General features: G+C 37.9%; 1 protein-coding gene across 2 annotated transcripts in view; it reads left to right on the top strand.

Annotated features, from left to right (window-relative positions):
* The window catches only part of SYTL5 (synaptotagmin like 5), a 126589-nt gene that overhangs the window by 52991 nt on the left and 57374 nt on the right, over nt 1–16224 (top strand). For both annotated transcript variants that reach the window (XM_075539115.1, XM_075539116.1), the window contains exons 3-4: nt 10112–10227; nt 11358–11466. In XM_075539115.1, the coding sequence (XP_075395230.1) occupies nt 10112–10227; nt 11358–11466 (225 nt within the window). The remainder of the gene's footprint in view (nt 1–10111; nt 10228–11357; nt 11467–16224) is intronic.

The following is a 16224-nucleotide window of genomic DNA, read 5'->3' on the forward strand; positions in this document are numbered from 1 at the left end:
ATTGTGTTAGTCTGATGATCTAGAGAAAGAAATCCAGTGGCACTCATATACATAAAAGAAATTGGTTTATATGAACAAGTAATTTCCTATCAAAAGAAGGCATCCAAGCCCAGTGCAACTCAAGTCCATAAATCCAATACAAGACAGGGTTCTCTTCAGACTCTCATATCTGCAGGCTGATGACACAGTAAGGTGATGCAGAATTCAGGAAGATAACAGGCAAACACCCAGGAAGGTGCAGAGCCACAGGGCTCCAAGGCTGCTGGAAACATGGTAGGGAGCCCACACTTCTCAGAGTTGGGCGGCCTACACGGGGACAGGCCTGGAGGGAGAGTTCCAACAAGCACGAAGGTGAAATGGTAGAGAGAGAGCTTCTCAGCTTCCTTTCCTTTTAAGAAGGCCACAACTACAAGGGGACATCATCAGGCTGTGACCTGATTAACACAGACCCCACCTCTACACTGTCATAAAAATTAAGTTGACATAATATCATCTAAAATAACTATTGTGTATAAATTCTATTGGACGAGAAATCAGCAATGATTGTATAAAATGCTGGCAGAAAAAGAGAGAACAACAGCAATAATGCCCAATTGCACAATGTTAGGAGCTAAATGGGCACTCTCATATATATAATGAAAAACCAAACTCGAAACCACACTCACTGCCGTTGCGTCAGTGTAGACTCATAGTGACCCCCTGTGGGTTTCTGAGACTGTTGAAGGGAGTAGAAAGCTCAATCAGCTGGCGGTTTCCGACTGCTGACCATGCAGCTCACAGCCCAATGTTTAGACACACCACCACCCAGAGCTCTTAAGCAGAATCCCACAGATTTTCTAGATTATTTTCACCAAGTTGAAGATTCACCTTATTTCAAAAGCTGGTACTCTATCAATTAGTTCGGAATCATATCTGCTCCTATGGAATGTTACTTCAGGTCCAATTGGTTTTATGTTGCGTAGATATTAGAAATAACTTTTCTCCCTCTTTTCTATACTCTGGGCATTCAGAAAACAGTAGCTATCTGCAGGCTGACTCAAGAACTCTTCAGTGAAATAGGAATTGCCATAAGCTGTTGTACAAGGAGGAGAGGTTTCTCTTTTAGTTATAGATGTCACTTGTAATTATTGAAACATACCGTTAAATATAAGAGCCAAAAGCTTTGTGGATTTGCACATTGCTAATTGAAAGTTATGATAAAAACTCTTCTCAGTAGAGATGATAGCTGTAGGTCAAATTCGCCCAAACACCCCACCCCCCACATCTTGTCACATAAACTTTAGATAATATGAATGATAACGTTTTAATGTGTTAAGGCGATGGAAATTTGAAGATTGCGTGTCATAGAAATTAGTCTACTCATATAACCCCTTTCTCTTTTTTGTTCCCTTAATACTCGCAAGCTTTATATTTATTTATCTTGTTTATTACCTCTCTTCCTCCACTAGAATGTAAGGTCCATCCATGACCATGACTCAGTGTTAGCACTTGTGTTGGTATCACCTAGTGCAGTAACTTATGGCATCACCAGCTCAGATGGGTAATGCTGACTGGAGTAAATACCTCTGGCCCTCAGAGCCATCCTGGCCCACCCAACCTTCACTCATGGCTGCACCACATGGTCCTGACTCTCCAGACATGCCCTGTGGATCCCCAAATCTCCTGCCCCCCAACATGAACCTTCTCTATACCCAATGGTGGATATCTTGGCTACCTCACCCACTCCCTGACTGGTGGGATGGGGGGTAGTGATGGTGGTGATGAGTTAGCAAATCGGGTGACTAGTGACATCAACCCTATTGATGCCACTACCTTGATGAACCCTTCCTATGCCCAATTGTCATGTTGGTGTCACTCCTTCTGATGGTCAGTGGGCTATGGCTTTACTGATATATCTCTAGTGCCTATAAATGTGCATATAGTAGGTATTTAATAAATATTGGTTAAATGAATAGAGACTAGATGACTAGAGAGCAAATCAATGAACAGTGAAATCCCACTTAAAGTATTTTGGAATTAAACAAATCATAGAACAAATATGATTTTCTTCAGTCAGAGGCATGTGTGTAAATTTTTTAGTGAGATTAAATCATTTCATAAATGTATTTGCTTTCATTATTGAGCAAAGTTTCAATAGTTATGAAAGGATATAGTAGCTATAAGAAGTATTCTCAGAAGGGCATAGGGATAAATAATCACAGTTTAAAAGTTCTATATTTTTCCTTACAACATGTTAGCACATCAATACCCATCACCACCACCCAGCTACTGCCATTGAAAAGATTGTAAATCTTTACAGGAACAAACAACTTCATCTTCCTCCTTCAAAGAAGCATGGTAGATCTAACCTGCTGATCTTAGAGTTAGCAGCCCAGGGTGAACCAACTGCACTACCGAGGCTTCTTAACACATCAGTACAGAATTTTGAAGTCACTTGTGTTCATTTTATTAATGAAATAATAATTTACTAGATTCAACTATTGACCTAACCAATCCATTCATCCATACATCCATAAATCCATCTATTCATTCCTACTACAACATTTATAGGTAATGTGTCAGTATATTAGGGGCTAAGAATACAAAGAAAAATAAAACATGGACTAGTCTCAATGGATTCACCATCTAAAGAGGAATGTGAGGTTATTAAATAAGTGTTTCATCATTGAAGTTAATTTTGTCTTGGTGCTTTCAAATGTTCTAAGGAACAAAAAGAGCTTTCAATGCATGAGTATTTATTTGTATACCTTTCTGACAACAACAACTTTTTAAATAGTTATATACGTCCTTCTGCAATAGCTAATCATGTAAGTGTTGAATGTGACACACCAAAATCCTTCCTGACTTTTAAAACTGAAAATCAGTTTAAGTATCACTTCTCTACTATCCCAGCTTCAAGTCTGTGTAATGCAAGAGATTTTAAACTATCTGACAGTATTAGAGGTATCTTGTTTTGTATTCATGATGTGGTTTTTGAAAGGGAAGAGTAAGTGTTATTTTATTGGCAGTGGACTCTCTTTGTTTGTGGTGAGGGAATGCTGTAGCCACTGGGCTGTCTCCAAGTTTAATAGACCATCAAATTGATATTCCCACCCTGACCTCTAAGGAGATGAGGATATGAGTCAGAAAGTGAATCATTCTCTAATCAGTTGGAAGCACAACCTTTATTGTCATTTACCTTGGATTGGGTAAAAGTGAAAAGATGTAATTCCTGTAGCACTGAAACGATTACAGCAAGAACTGATGTGAGGAGGCTACCTGTTAAAAGGGACTGAGCTGCAACTGGCATCTTATCCCAGCTCCTCTAATTCTAATATGTTGACAGCTAAAACCCTACTTTTAAGACCAACTCTATAGAGAGTGAAAAGAACCCTGCATAGTCAGTTCATTATCCTATCTTAATGAGACCTGCAAAATCCACCTGAGCATGTGCACTGAGGCAGTTGCCATTGAACACCAAGACGATTGTAATGATCTCTTTTCTTCCCTAATTAGAAACTTAATTTAACTCAGGGAAAAACACAAAAGATAAATGTGACATGACTAGGGAACTAAAACATGAAATATTTTTATGCGGTATTGGTGAATTTATGTGATCTGTAATTCATGTTGTAATAACTCATTTGCTATGTCTTGGTAGGTATCTTTACCTTTTTTACATTTTATTAGGGGCTCATACAACCCTTATCACAATCCATACATATACATACATCAATTGTATAAAGCACATCTGCACATTCCCTGCCCCAATCATTCTCAAAGCATTTGCTCTCCACTTAAGCCCTTTGCATCAATTCCTCTTCTTTTGGTATCTTTACCTTTTTAAAGCAAATAAGAGGCTGATATTTTTGTTTTTAATGAATTGTTCTTGGTTATTGTGGGAGTTAAAACACAATAATGCTACTCAAAAAAGATGATAGTACTGATGAATGGCGTAGACACAGAGTAAACATATACTCCTTTGTTCTTAGAAGGAAACTCAGCCCCTGACATCTAGAAACTGGCTTCACACTACAAGTTAGGCCTTGATGTTGCGAGGAGCTGGCCTGGCATTCTTGCTTGGCCATAGTGTTCTCTCATTGGATATAAACAACCGCACAGAATACCAACATCCGACAGTGTCACTTGTCGTATGATGAAATGAGACAATCCGAGCCCGTCTCATAATGTCATGTAAGCGCAGGCAAACACAAGAAACACACAACCACAGTTTAAGCCACAAAGTAGTGCATATCCTTCTAATTTGGCTAATATGAATGACTGCTACTTCTTTACCAATCAAAGCTTTGTGCTGGCTCTATTCTTCTATCCTTTTAGATCAGCTTTGTTAAGATACTAATTTATAGAATTTTACCCACTCCTGAGAGCACCTATTCTAAAGCTAATCCCCACTTCCCTGAATCCTACCCCAAATTACCTAGCACCAGCCCAAATTCTGTCCCTCCTTTCAAGCGGCTTTTGAGAACTAAAGGAAGGCTTATTAACAGGTTTAAATATGCAGACGACACAATCTGGCATGCTGAAAACCAAGAGTACTTAAGTCATTTACTGGTTAACATCAAGGACTACCCCCTTCGATATGGATTGCAACTCACATATAAGAAAAATAAAATTCCTCCTAACTAGAATAATAGATAACATTATGATAATCGGAGAAAAGACGGAAGTTGTAAGTATTTTACCTTGCTTGGGTCCACAATAAATGTTCATGGAAACAGTAGTCAAGAAATCAAATGACACTGTATATTGAGCACATCTGCTGCATAAGACTTCTCCAAAGTGTTGCAGAGCAAGGCTGTTACCTTGAGGACTCAAGGCATGGTACAGTCAATCATCTCATATGCATGTAAAAGTTGGACATTGGGTAAGGAAAACCAAAAGAGAACCTATGCATTTGAATTATGATGCTGGAAAGGAATATTGAAAGTAGGATGGACCACCTGAAGAACAAGCACATCTTGGAATAAGTATAGCCAGAAGGCTCCTCAGAAGCAACGATAGACTTCATCTCACATGCTTTGGACATGTTATCAGAAGAGACAAGTCCTTGGGAAAAGATATCATGCATGGCACGGTAGATAGTTATTGAAAAAGAGGGTGGCCGTCAAAGAGATGGACTGAACCAGTAACTGCAACAATGATTTCAAACATAACACTGATTGTGAGGGTGGCACAGGACTGGACAGGGTTTTGTTCCTTTGTGCACAGGGCTGCTATGCTTCAGAACTGATTCCCAGACACCTAAGCACAATAACAGCAGCAGCCACTTATCGAGATACCCATGTTTCCTCACTGTATGCGTGCTCCCTTATCGCAACGAGAAATCATCTCAGTCAATCAAGGTGACTTCCAGGTGATCTTTGGCTAGAGGATAACATAGTTGGCACACAAGTCTTTTACATTCACTTGAAATTTAGTTTTGTTTTTCTCTACTCAGAAGTTGTTCTCACTGAAGGTTAACTAAAATGTGTCTAGAAATTTTTTTATGTTTCCTGTCTCAGGAGGAGAGAAGGAATAAATGTAGACCATGATACCCAAAGAGACAGGGCCCTTGTTTGTCTTCTTTACCTCTGTATTCTAAGCCCTAGCACAGGGTTTGATATATAGTAGAATAAAATGAACATTTGCTGGGCTATGAACCCATTAATCAAGAGTTCTCAAAAGTTTCTTTTTGAATAAGAAGGAGAATAATATCTTATCTCAGCATATGTATTAAACTTATCTCAAATGCGTAATCTCTTCCTTTTAAAAGTTAATTTCTCGGACTTTATTGTACATCTAAGGAGAATTTAACTTGACTTCACATTTCTGTAAGCTTCTTAGCCAACATTTGAAATCCAGAGGATAAATGTGAAAGAAAACCATGGCCTCCCTATGTCTGGGTACTCGCTCTTCTTATTCACCAATAGTACCTGTAATCCACTGGCATTTCAGTCAGCCCATGCTTCAGGATATGGTCTAGAGGAGTCACCGAGTCAATGTCTAGGCTTGTCTTTTTTCAAATATTAAATTTCTGTAGCAGGTGGGAGGGAGGGGAAAAAAAAAGAGGACCTGATGCAAGGGGCTTAAGTGGAGAGCAAATGCCTTGAGAATGATTGGGGCAGAGAATGTGCGGATGTGCTTTATACAATTGATGTATGTATATGTATGGATTGTGGTAAGAGTTGTATGAGTCCCTAATAAAATGTAAAAGAAGAAAAGAGAAAAAAATGATTAGGGCAAAGACTGTACAGATGTGCTTTATACAATTGATGTATGTATATATATGAACTGTGAAAAGAATTGTATGAGCCCCAATAAATTGTTAAAATAAAAAAAAGAATTGTATGAGCCCCCAATAAAATGATTTTTTAAAAGAAAAAAAAATTTCTGTAGCAGGAAGGAATATGAATTTTAAATTGAGTGTCATGTTATTTTCTTTGTTCTTTCTTCCTTCCTTTATTCCGACCACTCAACCCCAACACATACATGCGCATGCGCACACACGATAGCCCATATTAAAAGATGCTACGAGTGTCTGTCTAAAGGGTTTCAGCCTTCCTCAATGCTTCATAATCATCCATTTTCTAGGCCTTGTTATGGCTGAAAATATTGAGTTCTATTCTAGTAATTTTGCAAAATGGGAAGGGCATGAACTTTCCTGATTGTTCCATAATAAAGTCACAAATTTTTGCAAGTCACCATTTGCATGCGAGCTTCAGTTTTTCATCTGTAAATCTAGGAAGAGAATAGTAACAGCTTAGTCAAGTACTCTTGATTATGCAAACCGTGAAATGAAATGCTTGAACAGCTGGGCTAAAAAGTCGGCCCTTTCAACCACCCAGAGGCACCTCAGAACAGCTTTTATTCTGTCCACATGGAGTCGCCTGAGTTGCAGACAACTTGAAGCCAACTAACAGCAGGAAGAGCAGCTATTTCAGAATCTATGTGAAGATTCGAGCTAAAGCATTTAGCAAGTGCCTACTTCATTGCTGGGCACTCAGTAAGTATTAGTTCTTTGTCCCTCCAGACCTTCCATTCAGCTCTAAAGCCTGGGAAGGTGGTCAAGGTATAACTCCAAGGCATAATATTCTGATATTGCAGAGTTTGGGAATGGCAAATAATTCAAGTGTGTATCTAAGTTGAATAAATACAAGATTTATAGTTCTGGTTTCTGCAAGGAAAACAAGAGGTCATGACTAACAATTCTGGGAAGATCTTGTTTATTTTAGGTGTTGGCAGCTCTCAGAGCATATACTAGAGATGATATGGAAACCCATTTCCAGGTCATGCAGACTTTATATACCACATTTTTTCTTGCAAATTAAGAAACTGATATCAGTGTGTCATCTATCCTGCACCCCCTGCCCCATAACCAAAGACCCTTAAAAAAAGAGCTGAATCAGTGGCATGCCATTTTTGGGTGGTTTTTAATCATTGATCTATATTTCCTCCCTTTTCCTATTTTGTGTGGGCTTGTGTGTGTGTGGTGTGTGTGTGTGTGTGTGTGTGTGTGTGTTCATCACCCTATTGAAGAGATTGGGAAAACTTTCTGTGAAAAGCATTTAGTAAAATCTTTAGTGTTATCAGGTCCTTGTGGTTTCTGTTAGTTATAGAATGCAGACAGCCAGAAACAATACATATAATAATTGAGAACAGATGTTGTCTTAGTTATCTAGTGCGTTCATTACAAAATAACAGAAATATCACTAGGGGATGGCTTTAAAAAACAGAAAATTACTTTTCCCAGTTTAGGAAGCTAGACACCCAAAGTAAAGGTTCCAGCTCTTTCTATTGCTAAATTTCAATGACTAATTTTCTCTGAGGATAAAAGCACCCCCCCCCCGCCCCCTCACAGTAATGGAACTTTTTTATCATATATGACTCACCATTGCCTCTTACATTCAGAAGCTGAATTTCAGGGAAATTGCTGTGAGGAACAAGATGGGCATAATTTTCTGGCGTGATTTTTATATTTAGAATCCAATTGCTAATTTTCAAGTCCAATCAGTTGCTGAATCACAGTTACTTTTTCTCAGCCACTTTGTCAAACTTGCAACCCTTCTTGCTGCTTCTCATCCTTGATATTCCAAGCATCTCTTTGTTTCTTTGCACTTTTCACTCCCATGATACCCTGGTTTGGATCTTCATCATCTTCTACTCTGTTAATACATTTGAGGTTGATCTGTTTTCTTCCTTTTTCTCCCTTTCCTCCAGACATGATATGACACAACTAAATTTTAGAAAACTCACTAGAATTCGCTATTGCCTGAAGAATGGCATTCTAACTCCTGAGCATGAAATTCAAACTTCCATTGAATGGCTCCATTCTTACCTTTCATCCTGATTCTCTATTGCATTCTTCATTATCCCTTTACCCCAGTCACATGAAGGCTAACTGCCAATCTCAGAACATCTTCCATACAGTTGTTGGGATAGTAATGCTCACCTAATTAGCCTAACTAAAATTTTAAAAATAACTTTATTGTTAATTAAGTGGAGACTTACATTTAGATAATCAAATTTCTAATTAACAAATAAGCTACAATGGAACCCCTCAATAGTTTACCCTACCCAATGCTTATGATTTCTCTTCTCTCTCTTGTGGATAACTATCTTCCCTTTCACCCAAGTTGATATTTACGAACCCTCTCCTATTGCTTCATCTTTCCTCCCTTGCCTTACGCCTCTTGGTAACCTCTGGAGGCTATTTCATTTGATATGAAAGTATTTGTCTTTATTTTATTTTTTAATAACAATCATCTCAAAAATATTTGTCTCTTTATGATTGACGAATTACATTTAGCATAATGTTCTCCACATTGACCCTTGCAATGACATGCTTCAAGGTTTCATCCCTGTTCCTTAAAGGTATATAATATTTAGTTATTTGTCTCTATCCTTCTTCTATGGATTAGCATCTAGGTAGTTTCCATCTTCTTGCTCTTATGAACAGTGCTGCTATGAACAAGGGTGTGCATATGCATACTCATGTTATAGCTCTTACTTCTTTAGCATATATACCCAGCAGAGGGTTTGCTTGGTTGTATGAAATTTTTATTCCCAGAGGTTTGCGTTAGTGCCATATCTCAGGCTGTCATTCTTAATTAGAAAACTGTTTACACTACTGAGTCACGTTTAATGTGGTTAATCATTATGATAAGCCTCGACATGGAGAAACGAAATATGTTCAAATTTTAGAGAAGTAGATAAACCATTTATTAAGCAAATATATTCACCAAGAAAGCAGTCCATGAAAGCATATCTTCCAGGTCCCAGTGGGAAAAGATCGATTAAATAGAGATCAGCTCTAGATGACCTTATAGCCTAGTAGGCATGAAAGAACATGGACATCAATAACCCTAAAATATATCAGAAAATGGTAGTGATCATAGGAGAGGTAAAGACAGAGAAGAGGGCTATAAGAATTTCAAGAGGTGAATGGGACCATATTTCACGTAGCCACTATTGATAGAGCTTAAAAGATGGGTATGTTTATTAAAGGATCCTTCTTTCCTGCTTTCAGTTTATTGCAAATTCTAGGCCCTTCTTTTACCTATATTGTGAATTTATTTACTTCTCTCTATTACTTTCACCATGAATCTGAGTTTTGTCATCTCACTTTTAGAATATTATCATATTCTAACCCAGTCTCTATTTTGTACCAGACCTGATCATGACTCCTTTGTTATTCAAAGCCTTCAAATATTGTTCTCTATTGTTTTCACGGAGCAGTAATTTACCTACCCATATGGTGGATAAGAGTCTGAGATGTAAGTCAGAGTGCCTGAGTTAGGATCCTGGCTCTATTGTTTATTTACCAGCTATGTGATGGAAAGCAGTCATTTCATTACTTAAGCCTCAGTTATCTCATCTATAAAATGGGAATAATAATGTTGCACCAGAATACTATGTAAGTAAAAAGAAATTAAGCATAAAGAGCAAGTGGTGCTTGGCACATGGTATGTATTCAACTGAGAGTGGCCATTATTATTACCTTAAATACTGCAGAGATTGAGAAAGATCTATTGTACTTTATAAAAAAATTGTGTTACTCGATCAGAGGTTTTTGAAAGTTAATTATCTGTCTAAATAATTTAATTTCAATATTCTCCCCCTTTCCGTTGAGTAGCCAGCTAAGGATTATAACTGGAGAATGGTTCTTTGAAGAAAAGGCAAAGCGCTTCAAGCAAGTCAATGTTCTGGGCACCGATGTTGTCCGGCAGTCCATCCTAAGAAGAAGTCAAGGTAATTAAAGCAATTATTTGGCTTCAAACACCCGTCTTAGTCTTCATTTTGGTGGACTAAACTACTTCTTAGGTTTTGTGACAAATAAACATGGTGGAATTTCCTGAATCCCTGGGGTGATTTTATGACTTAGTAGCATGGAAAGAGTCAAATGACTTTCCCACTAAATCTACAGTTCACGCAAGGAAAGAAGAAGTCAGTAGAAAAGAAAATTCACAGTGAATTTCCATATATTTGACCTAGTGAGAAGTTAAAACGAGGCATTTATCTTTATTACTGGCAGTTCTTTTCCTGAATGCACTAATATTTTACTAACCATTTAAGAAAGTCACTTAAAATAGATGAATGGAACTATGCACATCTCAAAAAAGCAATCTTTAATTTTTCAACAATATTTATTTCAAATTTCTTTTCATTGTTAATTTTCTTAATATATGGATTCTCACTGTGCACAACCCCCCCACAACTCCCTTCCACCCCCCCCCCACACACAGCAGCAGCATTTGAAAATATGACATGCATTTCTGGTTCTCAGATTGACTGCAGGTGTATCAATAGCATTTAGTGGGCAGGAGACAGAGATGTGAAATCACCTACAATCTACAGAAAATTAATACTGAATGAGGAATTACTCTTGAACCTAATGAAAAGTCACACTCCACCTTGATAATACTATACAGTGCATTCAAAAATCAATTTAGTGGGCTAACTATTGAGTCCCGGGGTATATGGCTTCTGTGCACAGAAATCAGGGTACCATTTATAGAACCCCATGCTAGAACTCTTTCTCCAGGGATTTAGAGTTCTCATGAACCCAGACTGTAGTGCCCTGAAAATTTCTGTACAGAAATGATATATTTGTTCTTCCAGTGCCGTCATCCATAGAAAGCTTGTTTCCACAAAGCTCCCTGATCTCAGTCCTTAATTAACTTTGGGACACTCAATAGTTTAGAAATAACTTCGTGTCTAAGAAATATCAGGGGAGTATCACTGTAAAGCATGATATATTGGGGGGGGGGGCAGTGCTATTCTAGGAAAATGAATGCAAGATAAAAATGTGCTAATAAAAATGTGCTCTCATTTTTGACCATTTTGTTTATAAATTTGTTTTATGTTTGTTTTAAAATGAGAAGCTGAAGAAATTCAGAGCCAAGAGCAAGTCCGTCAGGATGCAGAAAAGTCGGGCACATCACCTTCTGTTGTGCATAAGGCAAGCCAGGAAGTGCCCAGGAGAAAGGGGTAAGATAGTCTTTCCAAGGGAACATTGGTCTTTATTCCAGGCATTTCTCCTGTGAAATAAATACTACTCCATTTTTCAATTCTGTTGTCACTTCAGGGACTTAGAGGAGGTCGGGGTCTTGACCGAGGTACTTCTTCCCTATCATTCTCCTCAGGAAATGCAGTTTTAATTACTTTCAGCCTTAGATAAATGATGATTCCTTTTAACCTGACTATAGAAGATGTTCCTTTCCTTTGACATCTGTACTGGCACTAAATGGTTCCCATTATATCTAGGGAGAAGATTTCCTGTCAGAGCCAGGTTTGTGTCTAAAGAGTGGAATAATGCATTTGTTGTAGAATGTGAATGTTCACCCTACCTCCAAACCTAGATTCAGATACATTAACTAACCAAATAAAAGATGTATTATTTGGGCTTAAATATTATATCGCCTGTTAAAAATGCAAGCTTCCTTAAGAGAAAAACCTCTGACAGTTCATTGTCAATGTACTATTATAATGGTTGTTGGCTGATCTTCAGCAAAAATATACTCGCATGTGATTTTAATGGTATTGTTTTATAATTCGTGCATTCTCTTGGGACATATTTCTTTGGAACTGGTACAACTATGGATCTCATCCACTCATCCGGTTAGTTGGCCAAGTGGCTGTCTTCCATATTTTCTGGCCTAGATGAGTGAGTGCTTCCAGTGCTCCATCAGCCTGTTGCAACCTGTCAGTCGGTATTCCATCAATTCCTGGAGCCTTGGACTTTTTTCCTTCAGTACTATTGGTTCTTCCCCATATGTGCCCTCCTAAAAGGTGTGAATATTGATGTGCTCTTTTTGATACAATGGCTGTGTTCTTTCTATCTTCTTTTGATGCTTCCTGCATTGTTCCATATAATTTTCCAAGATTGCAACTCGAGGCTTAATTTTTTTTCTTGAATTCTTTCTGTTCAAGATATGCTGGGTTCTTCCTTTTTGGTTTTCTAACTCTAGGTCTTTGCACATTTTGTTATTATACTTGGTTTTGTTTTCTAAAGCTGCCCTTTGAAATGTGCTTTTCAGCTCTTTGAACACACTTGTCTTTGTTACTCTATGGTCAAGAGCAAGTTTCGGCATCTCTTCTGACATCCATTTTGATGTTTTCTCTCTTCCCTGTCTTTGTAATGACCCTTTCCTTTCTTCACGTATGATGTTCTTGATGTCATCCCACTGCTCAGCAAGTCTTCTGTCAGTACTGTTCAATATGTCAAATCTGTTCTTGAGATGTTCTGTAAATTCAGGTGAGATATCCTCAAGAATCGTATTTTGGATCTTATGGACTAATTTGATTTCTCCTCAACTATAATCTGAACTTACATGGAGCAATTGATGGTCTGTTCCAAAGTCATCACCTGCCTTAGTTTTAGCTGGCTGATGTTGAACTTCTTCATTGCCTCTTCTCACAGATGTAGTCAATTTGGTTTCTGTGCATTCCATCTTGAGAAGTGCATGTGTATAGTCAATTTTTGTGATGCTGACAAAAGGTATGAACTAGTTGTTGGTCTTTAAAAATTCAATCATGCTATCTCCAGCTTCATTCTGCCATCAAGACCATGTTTTACAACTACTGTTCCTTCCTTTTTGTTTCAAACTTTTATGTTTCAATAACCAATAATTATCAATGAATCTTGATTGCATATTTGATCAATGCTAGTCTTAAGACATTGGTAGAATTTTTCAATTTCTGCATCACTAGCTTTAATGATTGATGAAAAAATTTGAATTAAAATTGTACTGGTTGGATTTCATTGTATGTGCATAGATATTTCCCCATCACAGAGAGTATTGTACTTCAAAAGACCTTGTAATGTCCTTTTCAACAATGAATGCAATACCATTCCTCTTAAGTGTGTCATAATCAGCATAGTAAACTATGTGATTTTCTGATACAAATTCACCCATGCCAGTCCATTTCACCTCACTTACGCCTAGGACATCGATCTTTATTTGTTCCGTTTCATTGTAAATGAATTAGAATTTTCTTAGATTCATGCTTTGTGCTTTCCAAGTTACAATTTTTAATTGATGTTTGCAGCTGTTTCTTCTCATTTGGAAGTGTGACCTATTAGCAAATTAAGGTCCTGAAGGCTGTACTCCTGTGGGCTTTACTCCATTTGTATAATTATGCTCAACTCTACTTTGAGAAGGCAGCTCTTCCTCAGTCATATTTTGAGTGCTTTCAGACCCGAGGAGCTCAATTTATGTACTAACTGACGATATTCTACTTTTGTTCATTATGTTTGCATTAACCAGTAATATTTCATTACTATCCATAGGGCTTTCAGTGGCTAATTCCGCTGAATATTCCTTCTTCATAATCTGCTCTTAGTCTGGAAGCTCTCCTGAAACCTGTTCACTTTGGCTGACCCTGCTGGTGTTTGAATGGGACCCTGGTCATATAGTGGTTACTGAGTTTGGCTGTGATCCACATGGCTAGCAATTCAAAACCACCAGTAGCGCCGCAGAAGAAACACTGGGCTTTCTACTCCCATAAAAAGTTACCATCTCAGAAACCTACAGGGGGTTGCTATGAATCAGTGTTGACTTGATGGCAGTGAGAGAGTTAGTATTTGAAATATCAGTGACATAGGATTCAGGATCATAGGAACACACACACACACACACACACACCACTATGGTACAACAAACTGACAGATAAGTAGTGAAGTGGCACACTTAGGAATGCTAGTATTCAAAACTCACCAAACTCATTGCCATCAAGTCTATATTGACTCATATAAACCGTACCGGCCAGGATAGAATCATTCCTGTGGGTTTTTGAGGCTGTAAATCTTTATGTGAATAGATAGCCTCACCTTTCTCCCTCATAGTGACTGGTGGATTCGAATCCCTGACCTTGTGATTAGCAACTCAGTGTATAGTCTAATATATAGCATAAATATACTGTTAAACATATCTAAAAATATACAAACAACAGAAGACTATATGACTGGGATCTCCTATATTTAAACATTTGTGTGCATCAAAAGACTTAACCAAAAGAGTAAAAAAGAATACATATAGCCTGGGGGAAAATTAACAATGACATATTGGATAAGAGACTAATCCTTAAAATTTACAGAAAATTTCAACACTTCAAAAAACAAAAATACAAACATCCTAATTAAAAATATGGCAGAGGACACAAAAAGGTGCTTCACCAAAGAAGATATTAAGGTGGCCAAAAAATACATGAAGAAATGTGTGTGATGGTTAGCCACTTCAGAGATGCAAATAAAAATGACAATGAAGTCTCATCTTACCCAATCATTCATAGAAAAGTTCAAATGAACAGAAAACAACAAATGATAGTGGGGGTATAGAATTCTCAAAATCTTCAAGCACTAATAATGAAACTTTAAAATGGTGGAATCACTGTAGAAAACCGTATAGAACTTCCTTAACATTTTGGAAATAGAAATAAAGTATCCAGCAATCTTAGTACTTGCCATGTATCCTACAGAAGTAAGAGCCATGACAAGAACACACCCATATTCTTGGCAGTGTTAATCACAATATCAGACAGATGAAAATAATGTAAGCTTCTGTGTTAGTCCGGGTTGACTAGAGAAACAATTTCATAGAGACTCATATGTGTATCAGGAAGAGCAATTGAATATTGAGAAAACATCTTAGCCCAGTCCATACCAAGTTCATAAGTCTGGTATTAGCCCCTATGTTCAATACTAATCTAGAAATTCCTCTTCAGGTTCACAAAACACACGCAATGATGCTGAATGCAGGAAAATCACTGGCCAGTGGATGGGAAGTCTTGTGGATCCAGTGGTGTTGTGAGCATCTCAGCACTGCAGGGGTCTCCACGTGGCTTTTCTTGCTCAGGGAACTAGTGTCGGTCCAAGTGTCTTGTCAGCTACAATGTCTTGCAGGGAGTGAGTAGAGAGAGAGAAGGGGAGAGTGTGTCTCCTGCCTCCAAGGAGGCATACTGGAGTTCCCAGAATCCTCAAGATAAGGCCATGGCCACACAAAGGCCTCATTGACTATGGCCTGATTGACAGGCTAGACTTTACCCCTTCACTCTTATTCCTCTAAAATTAACAAAGGATTGTATAACTACCACAGTTTCCATCAATGGATGGATACATAATCTATGGCACTTACTACAACGAAATACTATGCAACAGTAAAGAAGAATGATAGAATTACGAACTACTTCATAATATGGATGAGCCTAGAAGTTATCATCTTGAGTGAAATTAGTTAATCACAAAAGAACAAATATGGTATGAAACCACAATTGTAAAAAATCAATAAAAGATTTTCATATTTAAAGAAACCTTCTTTGATGGTTATCAGGGGTGAATAGGGAAGAAAAGGTAAATTACCGACTAGAGGATTGGCAGGTATTGACTTGAGTGAAGGGGAAAGTAAAAACAAAAAGAAAGAAATCAGTAAAAATGATGGAAGCGGGAGGGGAGTTTTTATTGTAAATGTACCATGAATGTGGTTGCCTGCTTCAGTGCAATGGGACTTTTCTACCTAATCATCAAAAGGGGAAAGTAGTCAGACATATGAGAACCAGCCCAGAATTGGATCACTTTAGACCTGCTGCTTGTTTAGCAAACCATTTGATTTCCGGATGGGCTCTCTATGTCCATAAACAGTTATACTCTCAGAAACTCACAGGAGCTCACTATGAGTCAGCATTGCTTTGATGGCAGTGGTTTTTTTTTTAATTTTCCTTCAGAGTGGGTTGAATAGTGTTTTGTTTCAG

Source organism: Tenrec ecaudatus, chromosome X (genome assembly GCF_050624435.1).
Source record: "Tenrec ecaudatus isolate mTenEca1 chromosome X, mTenEca1.hap1, whole genome shotgun sequence".
NCBI classification, from domain to species: Eukaryota; Metazoa; Chordata; class Mammalia; order Afrosoricida; family Tenrecidae; genus Tenrec; species Tenrec ecaudatus.